The 19,195-nt window shown below is 32.6% G+C and overlaps 2 protein-coding genes across 2 annotated transcripts in view; both read left to right on the forward strand.

The window, feature by feature from the left end:
• LOC143062004 (uncharacterized) overlaps positions 1 to 3,425 on the forward strand; it is a 59,498-nt gene extending 56,073 nt beyond the window's left edge. The window contains exons 4-5 of the mRNA XM_076233857.1: positions 2,511 to 2,699; positions 3,408 to 3,425. Of these exons, the coding sequence (XP_076089972.1) occupies positions 2,511 to 2,699; positions 3,408 to 3,425 (207 nt within the window). The remainder of the gene's footprint in view (positions 1 to 2,510; positions 2,700 to 3,407) is intronic.
• Positions 3,426 to 13,368: 9,943 nt separating this feature from the next.
• Positions 13,369 to 19,195, forward strand: part of LOC143063191 (uncharacterized) — a 104,983-nt gene continuing 99,156 nt past the window's right edge. The window contains exons 1-2 of the mRNA XM_076235178.1: positions 13,369 to 13,522; positions 17,880 to 17,963. Coding sequence (XP_076091293.1) covers positions 13,484 to 13,522; positions 17,880 to 17,963 — 123 coding nt within the window. The 5' untranslated portion in view covers positions 13,369 to 13,483. The remainder of the gene's footprint in view (positions 13,523 to 17,879; positions 17,964 to 19,195) is intronic.

Genomic DNA, 19,195 nt, shown 5'->3' on the forward strand with positions numbered 1-19,195 from the left:
GGATTGATTTCGGAAGTTTTGGTCCAATCAGTTTAGGAATTAGGGGCCAAAAAGGGCCCAAATAAGCATTTTCTAGGTTTTCGCACTATAACTTTTGTTTAAGTCAATAGAAATCAATGATATTTTGACACAAAGTTTATGACCACAAAAGAAAGGTTGGGATTGATTTTGGGTGTTTTGGTTCCAACAGTTTAGGAATTAGGGGTCAAAAAAGGGCCCAGAAAACCTATTCTGTGTCAACTATTTAATCACAATCCAAATTTAGAGCTGAATCCAGCTTGAATGTTGTGTCCATACTTGCCCCAACCATTCAGGGTTCAACCTCTGCGGTCGTATTAAGCTGCGCCCTGCGGAGCATCTGGTTTTTTCATGTCTTGTAGCTATTATCCCTTTAAGCATGTAATACAACTGTGAAGTAATCACAAACATGTAAATAACAATCACTTTTCTATTTACAAAGTTAATTGCATGGAGATGCATTCTATTCATGCTAGCCTACCATTGACCTGAAAGTTTTCAAAACCTCCCTGGAGGACCATCCTATATTGAATTTTAAAGAGCTTGCAGACAAATCACATTTGGCTTCACTAACTCAATTGCGTTTAAAAAAAACCACCACATTTATTTAATACGACCGCAAAAATTGAAAAAATTTTGGTCGTATATTGGTATCACGTTGGCGTCGTCGTCTGCGTCGTCGTCTTTGTCTGTATACTTTTAGTTCTCGCACTCTTACTTAAGTAAAAGTGAATAGAAATCTATGAAATTTATGACCACAAAAGGAAGGTTGGGATTGATTTTGGGAGTTTTGGTTCCAACATTTTAGGAATTAGGGGCCAAAAAAGGGCCCAAATAAGCATTTTCTTGGTTTTTGCACAATAACTTTAGTATAAGTAAATAAAAATCAATGAAATGTAAACACAAGGTTTATGACCACAAAAGGAAGGTTGGGATTGATTTTGGGAGTTGAGGTCCTAACAGTTTAGGAATTAGGGGCCAAAAGGGGGCCCAAATAAGCATTATTCTTGGTTTCGCACCATAACTTTAGTATAAGTAAATAGAAATCTATGAAATTTAAACAAGGTTTATGACCATAAAAGGAATGTTGGGTTTGATTTTGGGAGTTTTGGTCCCAACAGTTAGGAATAAGGGGCCCAAAGGGTCCAAAATTGATCTTTGTTTGATTTCATCAAAAATTGAATAATTGGGGTTCTTTGATATGCCAATTCTAACTGCGTATGTAGATTCTTAATTTTTGGTCCCGTTTTCAAATTGGTCTACATTAAAGTCCAAAGGGTCCAAAACTAAACTAAGTTTGATTTAACAAAAATTGAATTCTTGGGCTTTTTTGATATCCTGAATCTAAACATGTACTTAGATTTTTGATTATGGGCCCAAAATTATTATATTAAGTATTGTGCAATAGAAAGATATTTTCAATTGCACAGTATTCAGCAATAGCAAGAAATCTTCAATTGCACAGTATTGTGCAATAGCAAGAAATTTTCAATTACACAGTATTGTGCAATAGCAAGAAATCTTCAACTGCACAGTATTGTGCAATTGCAAATATTTTCAATTGCACAGAATTGCGCAATAGCAAGAAATATCTAATTGCACAATATTGTGCAATAGCAAGAAATTTTCAATTGGAGTTATCTTTCTTTGTCCAGAATAGTAGTTGAATCAACTTAAATCATCGTTTTATACAATATACAATGTATATTCACTTTTACTACCAACTGATAAATTAAAACAATCTTTACCATTCAGTGAATAAAGCACTTTATTTTACATTTTGATATTTTATGATGTATTTAAATGAGTAGTTATTGTTGCAAACTCCATTAGAAATTTGAATTGAGATCAGTTTTGGAAAAAGGGAAAGGGGGATGTGAAAAAAAAGGGGGGGGTACATTTTTCTCATTTCAGATTTCATCAAACATTTTTTTGAAAGGATTAATATTCAACAGCGTAGTGAATTGCTCGAAGGCAAAAAAAATATTTTAAGTTCCTTAGACCACATTCATTCTGTGTCCTAAGCCTATGCTGTGTCAACTATTTAATCACAATCCAAAAAAAATAGAGCTGAATCTAGCTTCAATGTTGTGTCCATACTTGCTCCAACCGTTCAGGGTTCAACCTCTGCGGCTGTATAAAGCTGTGCCCTGTGGAGCATCTGGTTACAATTGATGCCACACCAATGTGGTGAAACATTGTGACATAAAATAAAAATAATCCTAAGTGTCAAGGAAGTACAAATAATTCAGAATCAGTCAAAATCATGAAATCAATTAAAAAAAATTGGTATCAAAGAATATAATTAAATGAATCCACGGTAATTACAAAATAGGATAAGCAACTTGTATTTAACAGAATCAAGAATAATTTTAGGGTTAAGCTCCTCATAAGTACTTTTTAGGATGCCTTGAGGAAAGTTAGATACCAAGTTGAAACTTCTGCTTACAAATTTTCTTGTTTCTAATTTATTTGTTTGTTTTTTTTTTCAGTTCAAAGATGACCCTGAGATTGTGAAATCTGAAGTTGAAAAAGTTTGTGAAGAATTTCAACAGGAACTACAGAACACCTCAGTAAAACTCCATGATGAGTTAAGAAATGAGATATCAAAGATAGAATATAATCTGGCTAAAGGTGCTAAAAGTGCTGAAGAAGCAGCTATGGCAGTGTGTAAAAGTTGGGTAAGATATTTACTCTTAATTAAAAGTTGGGTAAGATATTAACCCTCAATTATAGTTTGATGATTTATTACTGTGCATCAGTGCAAAAAAGCTATACTCTGATAAATTGAGCATTAGAATTTTGAATAAAACTGTTGGAAAAAAAAGGGTAGAATGACATGTGTTTTATTATCATCCCCTGTGTGCATTCAATTGTCTTGACTGTCATTTTAATTTTACCGGGTCCACATTACTTTTTAATAGAAACGTATATGTACAGGTGACTGTAAACAATAAATTTATTCCATTGGACTGGAATGAAAATGTATAAAATTGTGTTTTGCCATACTTTAGTTTTCAATACATGATGTCATCCAGACACCATATGTCAGGGTTCAACATTAACATTTGAATTACCTTACCCCTTGAAGTTACTTAGGAAAGTATTTATACAAGTTCTAAAGGGAAAAGCACTGATCCAGATTTTATACTTTCATAAGAGTTATTTGATATTGAGACCGATATATTTTGGACTGATGCATTTTTATGCCCCACCTAAGATAGAAGAGGGGCATTATGTTTTATGCAGTTAAGCTGCCTTATGCTAGCACCCTAGATTTGTGTTCGTTAAACGTAAGTTAGTAAGTATACATTTTGTACATTGATTTTGATGATATAAAGCCAGATTAAAAGTAAGTTTTGTTAATCATGATATTCTTTTTGTTTAAGAAGATTGTAATTATTTAATTGATTTCCATTAAATGTATGTATACTTAAATTTCTTTCTTTTATTAAATTATTCCGTTTATCACTGACCTTGACTATTAAAGTTGTTGTAATTTTAAGAATGTAATAGAACTGGAAATTGACGATATGTTTTTCAGGAATCCGGGACAACTCGTCCCATAGAAAAGTCGGACAGAGTCCAACTTCCGCCACTTTAATGATGAACTTGTCTGCAGCGGTTTCCAAAACCACTGGTCAGATTTACTTAGGGTTTCATAAAATGTTAGACTAACTGATGTCTATGGGAGCTATCAATCTTTCGTTTGTGTATTGTGGTCTATTTAGAGATATTTCGAGGGGCTTAAAGAAGGGAGGGGTTTACTATAGAACCATATGGGGTTTTATTTTTTTTAATTTCTAAAGACTACAACTTGAAAACAGTAAGTACTACACACGGTCTTTAGTAATGATAACAGGGCAATAAAACAAATGAAATAAAATATAGGGGTAGTCCATGGTGTCCCCCCTCCCCCCAGCTGAGAATGTGCTTTTATCTTGTAAACAGTCGCGATCCCCATCCCTTAACCATATATATACTTGTATGGGACAATATATAAAACAAATCAAATGGAAATAATTTGTGGGACCCACCGGTGTCATCCTCACCCCATCTGTTTGAGAACTCGTAAACGGTTGACATCCCCACCCTTAAACCATATATATTCATGTATGGGACAATATAACAAATTAAAGGAAATATAGTGGGAATCCCTGGAGGTCAACCCGACCCTCTCCTGTTTGAGAACTTGTAAACAGTCAAGATCCCCACCTCTAAACCATATATATTCTTGTATGGTACAATAAAACAAATCAAATTAGATATAGGGCGAATCCCTGGGGGTCACCCCATCCCTTCTTGCTTGAGAACTTGTAAACGGTTGAGAACCCCACCCCTACACCATATATATTCTTGTATGGGACAATAAAACAAATCTAATGAATTATAGAGGAAGTTCACGAGGGTCACCCCACCCTTCTTCTTTTTGAAAACTTGCAAACGGTCGCGATCCCCACCCCGAAACTATATATATTCTTGTATGGGTCATTAAAACAAATCAAATGAAATAAAGGGAAAGTCCCCTGGGGATCAACCCACCACCTTTTGAGAACTTGTAAATGGTCGAAATCCCCACCCCTAAACCATATATATTCCTGTTTGTCATTTCAAGACAATTTGAATGACATACAGGGTTAATATCCTAGGAGTCACATATGCATGTCACGTTACTAGACCAAACCAATGTGTACTGGACCCTGCCCATTGTCAACGGGCAACCATGGAATGACGAATTATAGGAGCTTTGTTTTGGAGACTTTGTAACAGCATCCTGTTACAATTATTTCTTGTTTATTATAAAATTAAATGAAAGCAAAATATAAGTCTAGGTTAAATTAAGGTTAATTATTTTTGTAGTTATATCTGGGCCTATAAAAAATGGCTCATTTTAAAGGAAACATATTTGAAATAAATTAAAAATAACTTTTGAAAATGGTAGGATTGGATAGCGGAAACATTAAGGTACAAACATTTTTTGATGCTTGAATAATTAAACCAATTCTTCCACAATATTCATCTTAACTTCTGCCACTTTTGCCTCGTTTTTTTTTTAATTAACTGCCTATAGTGCCCTTGGTGCTTTGATCTGGTCTGTGTGTCTGTTCATATGTTCGTCTGTTCGTTTGTTCTGTCCTGCTTCAGGTTTAAGTTTTTGGTCAAGGTAGTTTTTGATGAAGTTGAAGTCCAATCAAATTAAAACTTAGTTCACAGGTTCCCTATGATATGATCTTTCTAATTTAAATGTTAGATTAGATTTTTGACTCCAATTTCACGGTCCACTGAACATAGAAAATGATAGTGTGAGTGGGGCATCTGTGTACTATGAACACATTCTTGTTTCATATGCAGAAAATGGGTAAGAATACCAAACATGGACATAATGATAATGGAAATAATGAATGTTTCAAAGAGACAACAACCCGACCAATGAGCAAAAAAAAACAGCACAAGGCCACCAATGGGTCTTCAACAAAAATCCCTCACTTCCAATGCTAGATTTGTGCCACTTGTTTGCAAAAACTTTGTTTCATTTCCTATTCTTATATTAAATCTTTTTTCTACTATAATGATCGATAAATTAATACACAATGAGCATTGAATTTTTTGTGCACCCACCATACTGTAGGGGGCATTAAGGTTTACCCTTGTCCAGACGTCCGTAAAAAAATGTAAAGGGAACTTATTTTGATATAAACCAGTCGCATAAGATTCACAAAAACTGCTAAAAGCATTTTTGAGGGTTTTTATGCCCCACCTACGATAGTAGAGGGGCATTATGTTTTCTGGTCTGTGCGTCCGTTCGTCCGTCCGTCTGTCCCGCTTCAGGTTAAAGTTTTTGGTCAAGGTAGTTTTTGATGAAGTTGAAGTCCAATCAACTTCAAACTTAGTAAACATGTTCCCTATGATATGATCTTTCTAATTTTAATGCCAAATTAGAGTTTTTATCCCAATGTCACGGTCCACTGAACATAGAAAATGAAAGTGTGAGTGGGGCATTCGTGTACTGAGGACACATTCTTGTTTTGAAAACTAAAAAATCCCCCTTTTTTTATGAATAAATTCCAATAACTCAGAAACGTAAAATCTAAAATTTATAAAATCAAAAGGTAGCTCACGCCAATAGACAATTCACAGTTTCATTAAAATTAATTAAATTTTTTTTGAGTTATTTTCCGGACATGTTGACGATGGACAAACAGACAGACAGACAAGATGGACGGACTGACAGACTGACTGATAGACAGACAATAGTAAATGTATACCATAATACTTCCCATAAATGGGCGTTTAAAAAAGGGTAAAAGTATTATGGATTAATTTGATACTTAGCCTTAACTTTATGATGAAGAATTGTAGTGTGAGCGATTTTCAGATCTGCCTAGCAGTCTTATTCTGTTTGATGATATTTGTAATTTTAACAACAAGAAGGGGTATGTACGCTTTGCCTGACATCAAAGGAAATCCCTGGTTGTATTGATATTCTGCAAGAAAGACATGTTCTTGTGTTATACATTATCCTGTAGAACATTTATTTATAACAATAAGGATATTAGGTATAATGAGACAACTGTCAACAAGAGACCGAAAGATGTGGATGTAAACTGGTCCGCTATTCCATCTATAGCTTTGCACTGAAGGAAAAGGTTGGAGCCATTGTCACATTGGCATTAATTGGACGATTCTTACAAATTCAACGATTCATTAATAAAAGTTGACCAATTATATTGATAGGAAATTGACCAATTATATTGATAGGAAATTAACCTCAAATGTTAATACTAGGATGCCGCAAAATAAACAAGTATCTGTTAATTGTACCATAGTTTGTTTAATTTTCCATTGCAAAAGTGTGAGGGTATCTACATATACACCATAGTTCCATATCAACCCTCTGATTGGTTTACCAGAAGATTGAAAATGGTCATGTGGTGTATGTAAGATACCTCACACTTTTAGCCAGAACCTACAATGTAACATTTTCTTTCCTGTAATAATTTTCAACTCTAATTTTTTACTAAAACTATAGTGTTGGGTAGTTTCTCATTGGCAAATACCCCATATCCTTTCTTTTTCTAAGAATAAATACAAAAATGAATTTTAATAATTGTATTATTTTGATAAAATGTGAAACTAGAAGCCAAATATTAAATCCTCTAATCCTCAAGAATGGCACACTGGTAATTTCACTACAAAAAAAATGCATAAATTCCATTATGCGTAAATTCACTACTAAAAAGGATGAAATTTCAAAATGAATATATTCCTTTGAATAAAATACACCACATAATCCTCAAATACTGAAATAATCACAAATATATTTAACTTCCACTATTAAAATTGAACACACATCCAGTGAACAAACTTCCAATGCCTCCTGCGGCACTTTTTGATGTTTCTTAATTTTCCGTGCGATTTTGAATTTCTGTGTTGTCTCCATGTTTAGTTTTCTTGCACATGCTTTTACTCGGTACAAGGATATTTAATATATCTTTTAACATCTCACTGGAAGCCCTTTTCTATTTTCTAACACTCTAGACTGACCTATGGCCTGTATTATTCATTATTTTTTGTTCTGGAACTCCTGCCTGGTATAATGTTGGAGCACATGTCCTTTTACCAGAGTGGTTAGTGAAATACCCATCTATTCCGACTTCTGCACACATGGTTTTCATGATATTAGACCCCTACTGACTGTTCACCAAACTTAATACTTCCTTTATCTAGCGGTCTCCTATAAAAGGCTGTTCCATTTAAATAACGTACAATATTCAAATATTGTTCATATATCTTAAATAGTACTGTATTTTGTAGATAGTGTTTTAATTTTTTGGCACTCAAGTTCCACTGATTGAGTCCACCTGAAAAAATGAAGTATTGACATTGAGTGACACTGAACAAAACTGAGTTAATAATGAAATAGATAAGATATTTTATTTGTTTAAAATTCGATATAACAGTGAAATATGAAACAGTTTTATATTGCTTGAATTGGGTAAAATGTAATAAGCATACACGCTACGCAAGATATGAATATACCGGTCGTTTTTACAGTGAATTTGCTTAAATGAAGCACCTGTTGAAGCGCGTACCTCAACAAAGACACCCGTATTTTCTTAAAATCGTCACTCATGTGACCAAATAACATAAACGAACGAATTAAAGTACATAAGGAAGAAAATACTAAATAATAATAATTACTTTTCATTCGCGCAACTCTCCAGTCGTTAAATGTGGCAACACTACAAGTAGTATTTTTACATGTATTTCTGCTTTCAGTTGACATAACTAACTTATCAATATCAATATTTTCCACAGAAGAATAGCGTGAATTATCTTTACAATTTTATTATCAGTAACAGCCTTTTCCAATTCTTCAATAATACTATCCGCCGTAAGGGGAACCTGCGTAAGTTCAAAATCTGGCAAGTCATCCATTTCAAAATCCACTTCATATTGGTCCAAAAAGCCTGAGAAAGAGTTGAATCCTCCAGCTTTTCGAAAGCAGTATTTTCATTTTCAGCATCTTTGCATGTTTGTGATAATGATAGATCGTCTATACTGTTGTCCCATTCGAGAATTACATTCAAAAAGTCAATGTCACTTATCTCCGTTTTTGCAGCCATTTCAGATGACTGAAACGCGCAAACTGATAATTCAGCGGGAAAGGCACTTTTCATCACGTGATAACAGTTTATTGTGACGTCTAATGAACTTTGACACAAGTCATTTACCAAATTAAAAATTTGATTGGGTATGTGTATAAATATACCACAGGATGGACAAAATTTCACTCAAAAGCAAAGCTTACTCGTGAAATTTAGTCCCTTCTATGGTGTATCCATACCCAACAGGCAATACTTTTTAATTCGGTAACTATAACTTAACCCTATGGTGGTAGCGCAGAGAAATGACCAAGGAGCTAGTTATCATATTCTTGACAAACTGAGCCGGTATCTTTCATTCCCTTAAGAACTCAGTAGGGTTAGAAATGTGCTAATTTTTCGTTTGATTTCCTATCAGAATAATACATAATAAACACAGCACATGATGCACTAGTCTCGTCAATTATTAAATCCTGTGGTCAGAATTCTGACCATGGGATTTAGGCCGTACCTGTTGTTAGTGTAGCGATAAGTGAACACAACAGGGGTCCAGTTTAGATGTGGATGTTAACAACTAAAGGTCGTCTTCAACAATTAGTAAAACTTGTAAAGTTAATTGAGTATGTATACTATAAAGTAAAACGACAAAAACAACAAAACAACAACAACAACAACAAATACTTTAGTAGTCTTACCTCTTTAAACATTTGATATAAAACACAATATAATAATAACAGATCAATTTATAAAAGAGCCCCTCTAAAAAGAGTTATGAGAGACTGTAAAACACACATTAAAAATAAATTTATATTACATATATAACATAGATATTCTGGAGTTATGTAAGTATAAAAAAAAACAATTTGTGAAGATCATAATTTGTAATATTTTTTAAACCTTATATCATATTTCAGGAGGACTTGTACAAATGACTACATACATGCAACACAAAAGCGAGTAACAAAAAGACAGAAAGTAACAATCTAAGAAGCTACTTCTAACAAATAACAACAAATAGCAAAATCGTGTTAATTTTATTCTCAAACTAAAATATCAATTGGAACACATCACATGAGTTGAATATTTCAAGACATAAGTCCGAGAAAAGCATAACATCCTGTGCAATGCCAAAATAAAAGTATTGACAGTATGATTGATCATAAAAGTTTAAATAAATGTATGGGAATACATATTTAGTGATATAAGTCCCATAATTTTTTTTCGAAAAAATCATAGTTCATGAGATCGTTATCTTTTATAACCTTATATTATATTTCAGGGGGAATTGTACCATGGGCAGACATACAAGGCTGCAGTCAACAGACATGGTGTTTATAAATCAAGATCTGTTGGAGAAGTCAATTTTAACTACCGATTAGTCTCTCCACTGATCATAAGTATTATAATTAGATGGACAGATTTCTTTCAGTAAGTATATATTGCTATTTAACAGTAATATGAATTATTTTAGCATTAGGTATTTGTACATGTATATTTGAATACAGAAAATTAATTTTTTCCTTAATGAAGAATGAACACCAATTTAGATAAAGTTAGTTTTTATACGACCGCAAAAATTTTAATTGCGTCGTCGTCGTCGTCGTCCGAATACTTTTAGTTTTCGCACTCTAACTTTAGTAAAAGTCAATAGAAATCAATGAAATTTTAACACAAGGTTTATGACCACAAAAGAAAGGTTGGGATTGATTTTGGGAGTTTTGGTCCCAACATTTTAGGAATTAGGGGCCAAAAAGGGCCCAACTAATCATTTTCTTGGTTTTCGCACTATAACTTTAGTTAAAGTGAATAGAAATCTATGAAATTTTGACACAAGGTTTATGACCACAAAATGACGGTTGGGATTGTCTTTCAGAGTTTTGGTTCCAACAGTTTAGGAATTAAGGGCCAAAAAAGGGCCCAAATAAGCATTATTCTTGGTTTTCGCACAATAACTTTAGTATAAGTAAATAGAAATCAATGAAATTTAACACAAGGTTTATGACCACAAAAGGAAGGTTGGGATTGATTTTTTGAGTTGAGGTCACAACAGTTTATGAATTAGGGGCCAAAAAGGGGCCCAAATAAGCATTATTTTTGGTTTTCGTACAATAACTTTAGTATAAGTAAATAGAAATCAATGAAATTTGAACACAAGATTTATGACCACAAAAGGAAGGTTGGGTTTGATTTTGGAAGGTTTGGTCCAAACAGTTTAGGTATAAGGGGCCCAAAGTGTCCACAATTGAACTTTGTTTGATTTCATTAAAAATTGAATAATTGGGGTTCTTTGATATGCCGAATCTAACTGTGTATGTAGATTCTTAATTTTTGGTTCCGTTTTCAAATTGGTCTATATTAAGGTCCAAAGGGTCTAAAATCAGACTTAGTTTGATTTTAACAAAATTGAATCCTTGGGGTTCTTTGATATGCTGAATCTATATATGTACTTAGATTTTTGATTATTGGCCCAGTTTTGAAGTTGGTCCAAATCTGGGTCCAAAATAAAATTTGTTTGATTTCATCAAAAATTGAATAATTGGGGTTCTTTGATATGCTAAATCTCAACTGTGTATGTAGATTCTTAATTTTTGGTCCCGTTTTCAAATCGGTCTACATTACAGTCCAAAGGGTCCAAAATTAAACTAAGTTTGATTTTAACAAAAATTGAATTCTAGGGCTTTTTTGATATGCTGAATCTAAACATGAACTTAGATTTTTGATTATGGGCCCAGTTTTCAAGTTGGTTCAAATCAGGATCCAAAATTATTATATTAAGTATTGTGCAATAGCAAGAAATTTTCAATTGCACAGTATTCAGCAATAGCAAGAAATTTTCAATTGCACAGTATTGCGCAATAGCAAGAAATCTTCAATTGCACAGTATTGTGCAATAGCAAATATTTTCAATTGCACAGTATTGCGCAATAGCAAGAAATATCTAATTGCACAGTATTGCGCAATAGCAAGAAATCTTCAATTGCACAGTATTGTGCAATAGCAAATATTTTTAATTGCACAGTATTGCGCAATAGCAAGAAATATCTAATTGTACAATATTGTGCAATAGCAAGAAATTTTCAATTGGAGTTATCTTTCTTTGTCCAGAATAGTAGTTGAATCAACTTAAATCATTGTTTTATACAATATACAATGTATATTCACTTTTACTACCAACTGATAAATTAAAACAATCTTTACAATTCAGTGATAACAAGCACTTTATTTTACATTTTAATATTTTATGATGTATTTAAATGAGTAGTTATTGTTGTAATGGAATTTGAATTGAGATCAGTTTTAGAAAAAAGGAAGGGGGATGTGAAAAAAAAATGGGAGGGGGGTTAAATTTTTCTCATTTCAGATTTCATAAATAAAAAGAAAATTTCTTCAAACATTTTTTTGAGAGGATTAATATTCAACAGCATGGTGAATTGCTCAAAGGCAAAAAAAATATTTTAAGTTCATTAGACCACATTCCTTCTGTGTCAGAAACCTATGCTGTGTCAACTATTTAATCACAATCCAAATTTAGAGCTGAATCCAGCTTAAATGTTGTGTCCATACTTGCCCCAACTCTTCAGGGTTCAACCTCTGCGGTCGTATATAGCTACGCCCTGCAGAGCATCTTGTTCTTAAACTATAAGCAATAGGTCAACTATATTTGTTGTATGGAAAATTGTAAGCTGTATATGTCTGCCTGACATGGTTCATCTGACCTTGATCTCATTTTCATGGTTTATTGGTCAATTTTTATTGTACTTGGTTAAGTCTGTGTCTTAAAAACTATAAGCGATAGGTCGACTATATTTAGTGTATTAAATAATGTAAGGTATACATGTATTTCCAGTTTGATTTATATGACCTTGACCTCCTTTCTTGGAACATGTTAAGTTTATGTGATAGTTGTAGTAAAGCTTTATATTTATGATTCAACATAATATCAATGGTTAGTAAAGAAGGCGAGACATTTCAAGGTGTGCACTGAGTACAAAGTGCACAGTTTTCTCTGCTTTCCAAATCTTTTTGTATGAAACCGTTCTGGTTTTCTTATCAAACAGGAAACTACATTTCACTAATATTACTGCTATCAGTTGCTGGTTTGACCCAGAACTTGGTCATATTAGTCAGTTATGTGGAAAACAAATGTCCCTGAATAGTGTGAATTTTAATCAACTCCTTTGTCCAATATTAGTTTTATTTTAAGTTGAATTCTTTGATTCATTGTTTCTTACATCAAGCTGGCTAACAAATTGTACCTTGTTATTTAGTAGTATAGATAATAATTGTCTTCTTAAAAGTTGTACTCATCCTTCCTACAATACATGCTTGAAAACATTCACTTCAAACTTTAGTTAAACCTTTGCCGTTGGTATAAGAACCAAACTTTTATACCTCAAGCAATCATTTTGTTGGCTTTGTCAAATTAACCCATGAATATTTATTCATGACAAAATTTTATTTAAAGCAGACTGGAGAAGATTCTATTGAGCAAATTTATGCAAAATGCAATAAATTTTCTGTTATAGTATATGAATCTGCTTGTAGGTAGTTCTGAGATCAGAGTAAAGAGATTGTGGCTCCATTTTAGATTATTAATCTAATGAAATAGAAATGAATTAATAATAAATTAAAATAAAATCTGCAAATGGAATAGAATTTTTGTCATGCTTAAAAACTGGCAAGAATAACAAATTCATAAGGCTTTTTATTGACTGATGATTTTTTTTTCTAATTTCAGTGAAGATTTATGGAAGATAGTTGATAATTACAATGAAATCATTCTAGAAAAAAACATAAGAGTTTATATAAGTAAACTGTCTGACAAAGTGAAAGATTGTATACCATCACCACAGCTTGAAATGCTGAAGGAAAGACTTGATTTAAATGCTTGGAAAAAGGTACTGTTTCAATTTTACAGAAAAAATGATGATAATTTCACATTGACCCCAATTAAAGACACTCATCAGCTCGACATTAAACAGATCATTTTAAATGAATAAATTTTAATTATGTCTTGAATATGATAGTAAAGGCCCCAAGGCGCATTGCTATTATTTCATTTTTATGTCCCATATCAGGATTAATTTTTTGTTCAAGGTATAAAAATAAGGAGATGTGGTATGATTGCCAATGAGAAAGCTATCCACCAAAGTTTAAATGAAGTGGATGTAAGCAATTATAGCAACCGTACGGCCTTCAACAATGAGAAAATCCCATACCGTATAGTCAGCTATAGAAGGCCCCAATATGAAAAATATGAAACAATTCAATTGAGGAAACTAAACAATTTACAAACCAGATGCTCCGCAGGGCGAAGCTTTATACGACCGCAGAGGTTGAACCCTGAACGGTTGGGGCAAGTATGGACACAACATTCAAGCTGGATTCAGCTCTAAATTTGGATTGTGATTAAATAGTTAACACAGCATAGGTTTCTGACACAGAATGAATGTGTTCTAATGAACTTAAAATTTTTGTTTTCTCTTAGAGCAATTCACTATGCTGTTGAATATTAATCCTCTCAAAAAAATGTTTGAAGAAATTTTCTTTTTTATTTATGAAATTTCAAATGAGAAAAATTGAACCCAATTTTTTAATCACATCCCCCTTTCCCTTATTCCAAAACTAATCTCAATTAAAATTTCTAATGGAGTTTGCAACAATAACTACTCATTTAAATACATCATAAAATATTAAGATGTAAAAAAACTGCTTGTTATCACTGAATGGTAAAGATTATTTTTATTTATCAGTTGGTAGTAAAAAGTGAATATACATTGTATATTGTATATAACAAAGATTTAAGTTGATTCTGGACAAAGAAAGATAACTCCAATTAAAAAAAAATCTTACTATTGCACAATATTTTGCAATTAGATATTTCTTGCTTACTATTCTGGACAAAGAAAGATAACTCTAATTAAAAAAAAAATTGCTATTTCACAATATTGTGCAATTAGATATTTCTTGCCATTGCGCAATACTGTGCAATTGAAAAGACTTGCTATTGCACAACACTTAATATAATAATTTTAGATCCTGATTTGGACCAACTTGAAAACTGGGCCCATAATAAAAAATCTAAGTACATTTTTGGATTCAGCATATCAAAGAACCCCAAGATTTCAATTTTTGTTAAAATCAGACTAAGTTTAATTTTGGACCCTTTGGACTTTAGTGTAGACCAATTTGAAAACAGGACCAAAAATGAAGAATCTACATACACAGTTAGATTTGGTATATCAAAGAACCCCATTTATTCAATTTTTGATGAAATCAAACAAAGTTTAATTTTGGACCCCGATTTGGACCAACTTGAAAACTGGGCCAATAATCAAGAATCTAAGTACATTTTTAGATTCAGCATATCAAAGAATTTAACTGATTCATTTTTTGTCAAAATCAAACTAAGTTTAATTTTGGACCCTTTGGACCTTAATGTAGACCAATTTGAAAACGGGACCAAAAGTTAAGAATCTACATACACAGTCATGACAGTTAGATTCGGCATATCAAAGAACCCCAATTATTCAATTTTGATGAAATCAAACAAAGTTTAATTTTGGACCCTTTGGGCCCCTTATTCTGTTGGGACCAAAACTCCCAAAATCAATACCAACCTTCCTTTTATGGTCATAAACCTTGTGTTTAAATTTCATAGATTTCTATTTACTTATCCTAACGTTATGGTGCGAAAACCAAGAAAAATGCTTATTTGGGTCCCTTTTTGGCCCCTAATTCCTAAACTGTTGGGACCTAAACTCCCAAAATCAATACCAACCTTCCTTTTGTAGTCATTAACATTGTGTTTAAATTTCATTGATTTCTATTTACTTAAACTAAAGTTATAGTGCGAAAACCAAGAAAATGCTTATTTGGGCCCTTTTTGGCCCCTAATTCCTAAAATGTTGGGACCAAAACTCCCAAAATCAATACCAACCTTCCTTTTGTGGTCATAAACCTTGTGTTAAAATTTCATAGATTTCCATTCACTTTTACTAAAGTTAGAGTGCGAAAACTAAAAGTATTCGGACGACGACGCAGACGACGACGACGACGCAGACGACGACGCCAACGTGATAGCAATATACGACGAAAATTTTTTCAAATTTTGCGGTCGTATAAAAATTGGTAATGACAGACATGAAGCAACGACAACCTTGAACTACAGGCTCCTGACTTTGTACAGGCACATAAAAAATGTGGCAGGGTTAAACATGTTTGTGAGCGCTCAACCCTCCCCCTAACCTGGGACAGTGGTGCAACAGCACAATATAAGAACAATCTATAAAAATCAGTTGAAAAAAGGCTTAACTCATCAGATCGATACAAAGAAAAACATCAAACAAAAACACAGACAGGATGTGGCAGGGTATATATCCATCCCACAACCCTAACAACAAAACAGACACTAAGTACAGATCTGAGAGTGCTAGTAGTTACTGACAGCTAGTTTAAAGCCAATAACAACTTATAAAAAAAATCCTGTATCTAGGACTAAAGTACCATGATGTTTTGACATTTTTTATATGAATTTTTAAACTATGTTCAAAAATTAAGGTTTTAATTCCAAATTCATTGATCACTAAAAATGGAAATGTGATATTGTGAAAAGAGTACATTTTCAGGTTAATGATTTCTGTTAAGGTAGTTTACAATGAAATTGTGTTCACATCAACTTGAAAAGTGACACACATGTTCATTATGATTGGAACATATTAAATTGTATATCAAATTATAGTTCTGTCTCCGATTTCATGCATATAGTGGGAGCAATTGCATAGTAATTCTTGTATATATATATATATATATATATATATATATATATATATATATATATATATATATATATATATATATATATATTTATCATATGTTTAGTAGTAAATACAGTAGTTTTGCATATGTGATAAATAGCCTGCTGTTTAATCCATATCGCGCAACTTTAATGCGCACCCTTTATCGCATACCCTTTATCACACCCCTACCCTTTATCGCATACCCTTTATCACACCCCTACTTTTTTTTTCTTTTTTTTACATAAAGTCAGTTTTGGTTTTTTTTTTGCTTAAGAAAAATTTTCCTCAAAATAGGTAAATTTTTTGAATGACGTCATTGTTTGGTCACGAACGTCGAGTTTTCATATTGTATGTGACGTCACGAACGTCAAGTTTTCATATTTTTTGGCACACTAAATGCAACTATGAAAAATACAAAACTCACAAATTAATACAATAATAAACAAAATATTTTTAAAACAACAGCACGCAAATTGTAAGGTAACCCATGTGCTTCGGATAAGTAATTAAGCAGTTCTTTTAAGACCTTTGAAACAAGACAAAAGTAGAACTGAAGGTAACCCAGTGCTATGGATCAGAAAACAGTTCATATAATATAATACTCTTCTGTTGAAATATATGATAAAGTGTATAATAAATGGCAAAATCCGTATCACATGCCGTATCACCCTCGACCAATATCATCCCTCGGGCCTAAAGGCCCTTGGGCTGATATTGATGTCTCGGGATGATACGACATATGACATAGGATTTTGCCATGTATTATTCTCTATATAACTCGTCTAAACATCAACCCAACAATGTTAGATATATCATAGAGCCCAGGTGGTCGTGTGGTCTAGCGGGACGGCTGCAGTGCAGGCGATTTGGTGTCACGATATCACAGTAGCATGGGTTCGAATCCCGGCGAGGGAAGAACAAAAAATTTGCGAAAGCAAATTTACAGATCTAACATTGTTGGGTTGATGTTTAGACGAGTTGTATATATTTATATATATATATATATAAGCCTCTTATGTATACTAATTTAATGTAAAAATAAAAGATATATTCATGATAACAAATTGTGTTTCTAGAATAACCTTCATCAAGTATTCTCATGACCCAAAGTTTCTAAAGCGAAAAATATAAAAACTTTTGTGAGCATCAATAGATCGACCAAAACTGTCTAGGGTAAAGTTTTCATTAGGACGTTGAAACTTAAGTTTTAACAAAATTCATTAATCATATGAACTGGCTATTTACAACTACAGTATGTATCATTTAGATTTAGCCAATTCACTAGCTACGTGGCCAACAATACCTTGGAACTGACATCCACCACCAGCAGTATTGACCAAATGGTCCATCTATCAAGGTTTAATGATCAGGTAGAATTTTCTCTTGTGAGGTCAAAACTTTTACTTTAAAATCTGTGATCTCTTTTTTATAGAAATATCATAATTTTTATTTACAGCTAGATAATAATATTGTTAACCTCAAAGACTTTGTGGACCGAAGACAAAGACACATTCACAGATTGTCTTCATCAAAAATTCAGGTAAAATTTCTTAATTTGTCATGGAGTCCCTCTAGATCTTGACCCCCTTCCTTTAGTAGTTAAGTATATGGTGCATTGTGTTCATTCGTTTTAATCCATAACTCGTAAACCAATATTGAATTTCATAAATACTCAAGAAAATTTAAGGTATCAAACAGTGTTATAAACCTCCTATTTTATTGTCTGTTCTAAATGATTTTTGTCGAGCCTTCGACTTTAGTCGAAAAAGCGAGACTAAGCGATCCTACATTCCGTCGTCGTCGGTGTCACTCTGTGGTTAAAGTTTTTGAAATTTTAATAACTTTCTTAAACTATACTGGATTTCTACCAAACTTGGATAGAAGCTTGTTTAGGATCATAAGATAGTATCCAGAAGTAAATTTTGTAAAAATAAAATTCCATTTTTTCTGTATTTAATATATAAATGGACTTAGTTTTTCTGCGAGGAAACATTACATTCACTCTGTGGTTAAAGTTTTTAAAATTTGAATAACTTTCTTAAACTATACTGGATTTCTACCAAACTTGGACAGAAGCTTGTTTAGGATCATAAGATAGTATCCAGAAGTAAAGTTTGCAAAAATAAAATTCCTTTTTTCTGTATTTTACTTATAAATGGACTTAGTTTTTCTGCGGGGAAACATTACATTCACTCTGTGGTTAAAGTTTTTAAAATTTTAATTACTTTCTCAAACTATCCTGGGTTTGCACCAAACTTGGACAGAAGCTTGTTTATGATCATAAGATAGTATCCAGAAGTAAATTTTGTAAAAAAATAAATCCATTTTTTCCGTATTTTACTTTTAAATGGACTTAGATTTTCTGCCAGGAAACAACACATTCATGCACTCTGTGGTTAAATTTAAAAAAAAAATAATAACTTAATTTCTTATACTATTTTAAATTTGTACCAAACTTGGACAGAAGCTTGTTTATGATCAAAAGCTAGTATCTAGAAGGGAATTTTGTTAATATTTTGTACCTGTGTATCTGTATTTTACTTATAAATGGACATAGTTTTTCTTCCAGTTAACATTACATACAGTCTGCAGTTAAAGTTTTTAAAACATTTATTAGATTCATAAACTATCCTGGATTTTTACCAAACTTGGACAGAAGCTTCTTACAATCAAAAGATAGTATCAAGAGGAATATTTTTATTGATTTTTTTCCTCATTTTGGTAAGCCTGCGATTTACAGCAAAAGTAGGCGAGACACTGGGTTCCACGGAA

Source organism: Mytilus galloprovincialis, chromosome 2 (assembly GCF_965363235.1).
Source record: "Mytilus galloprovincialis chromosome 2, xbMytGall1.hap1.1, whole genome shotgun sequence".
Classification (NCBI taxonomy): Eukaryota; Metazoa; Mollusca; class Bivalvia; order Mytilida; family Mytilidae; genus Mytilus; species Mytilus galloprovincialis.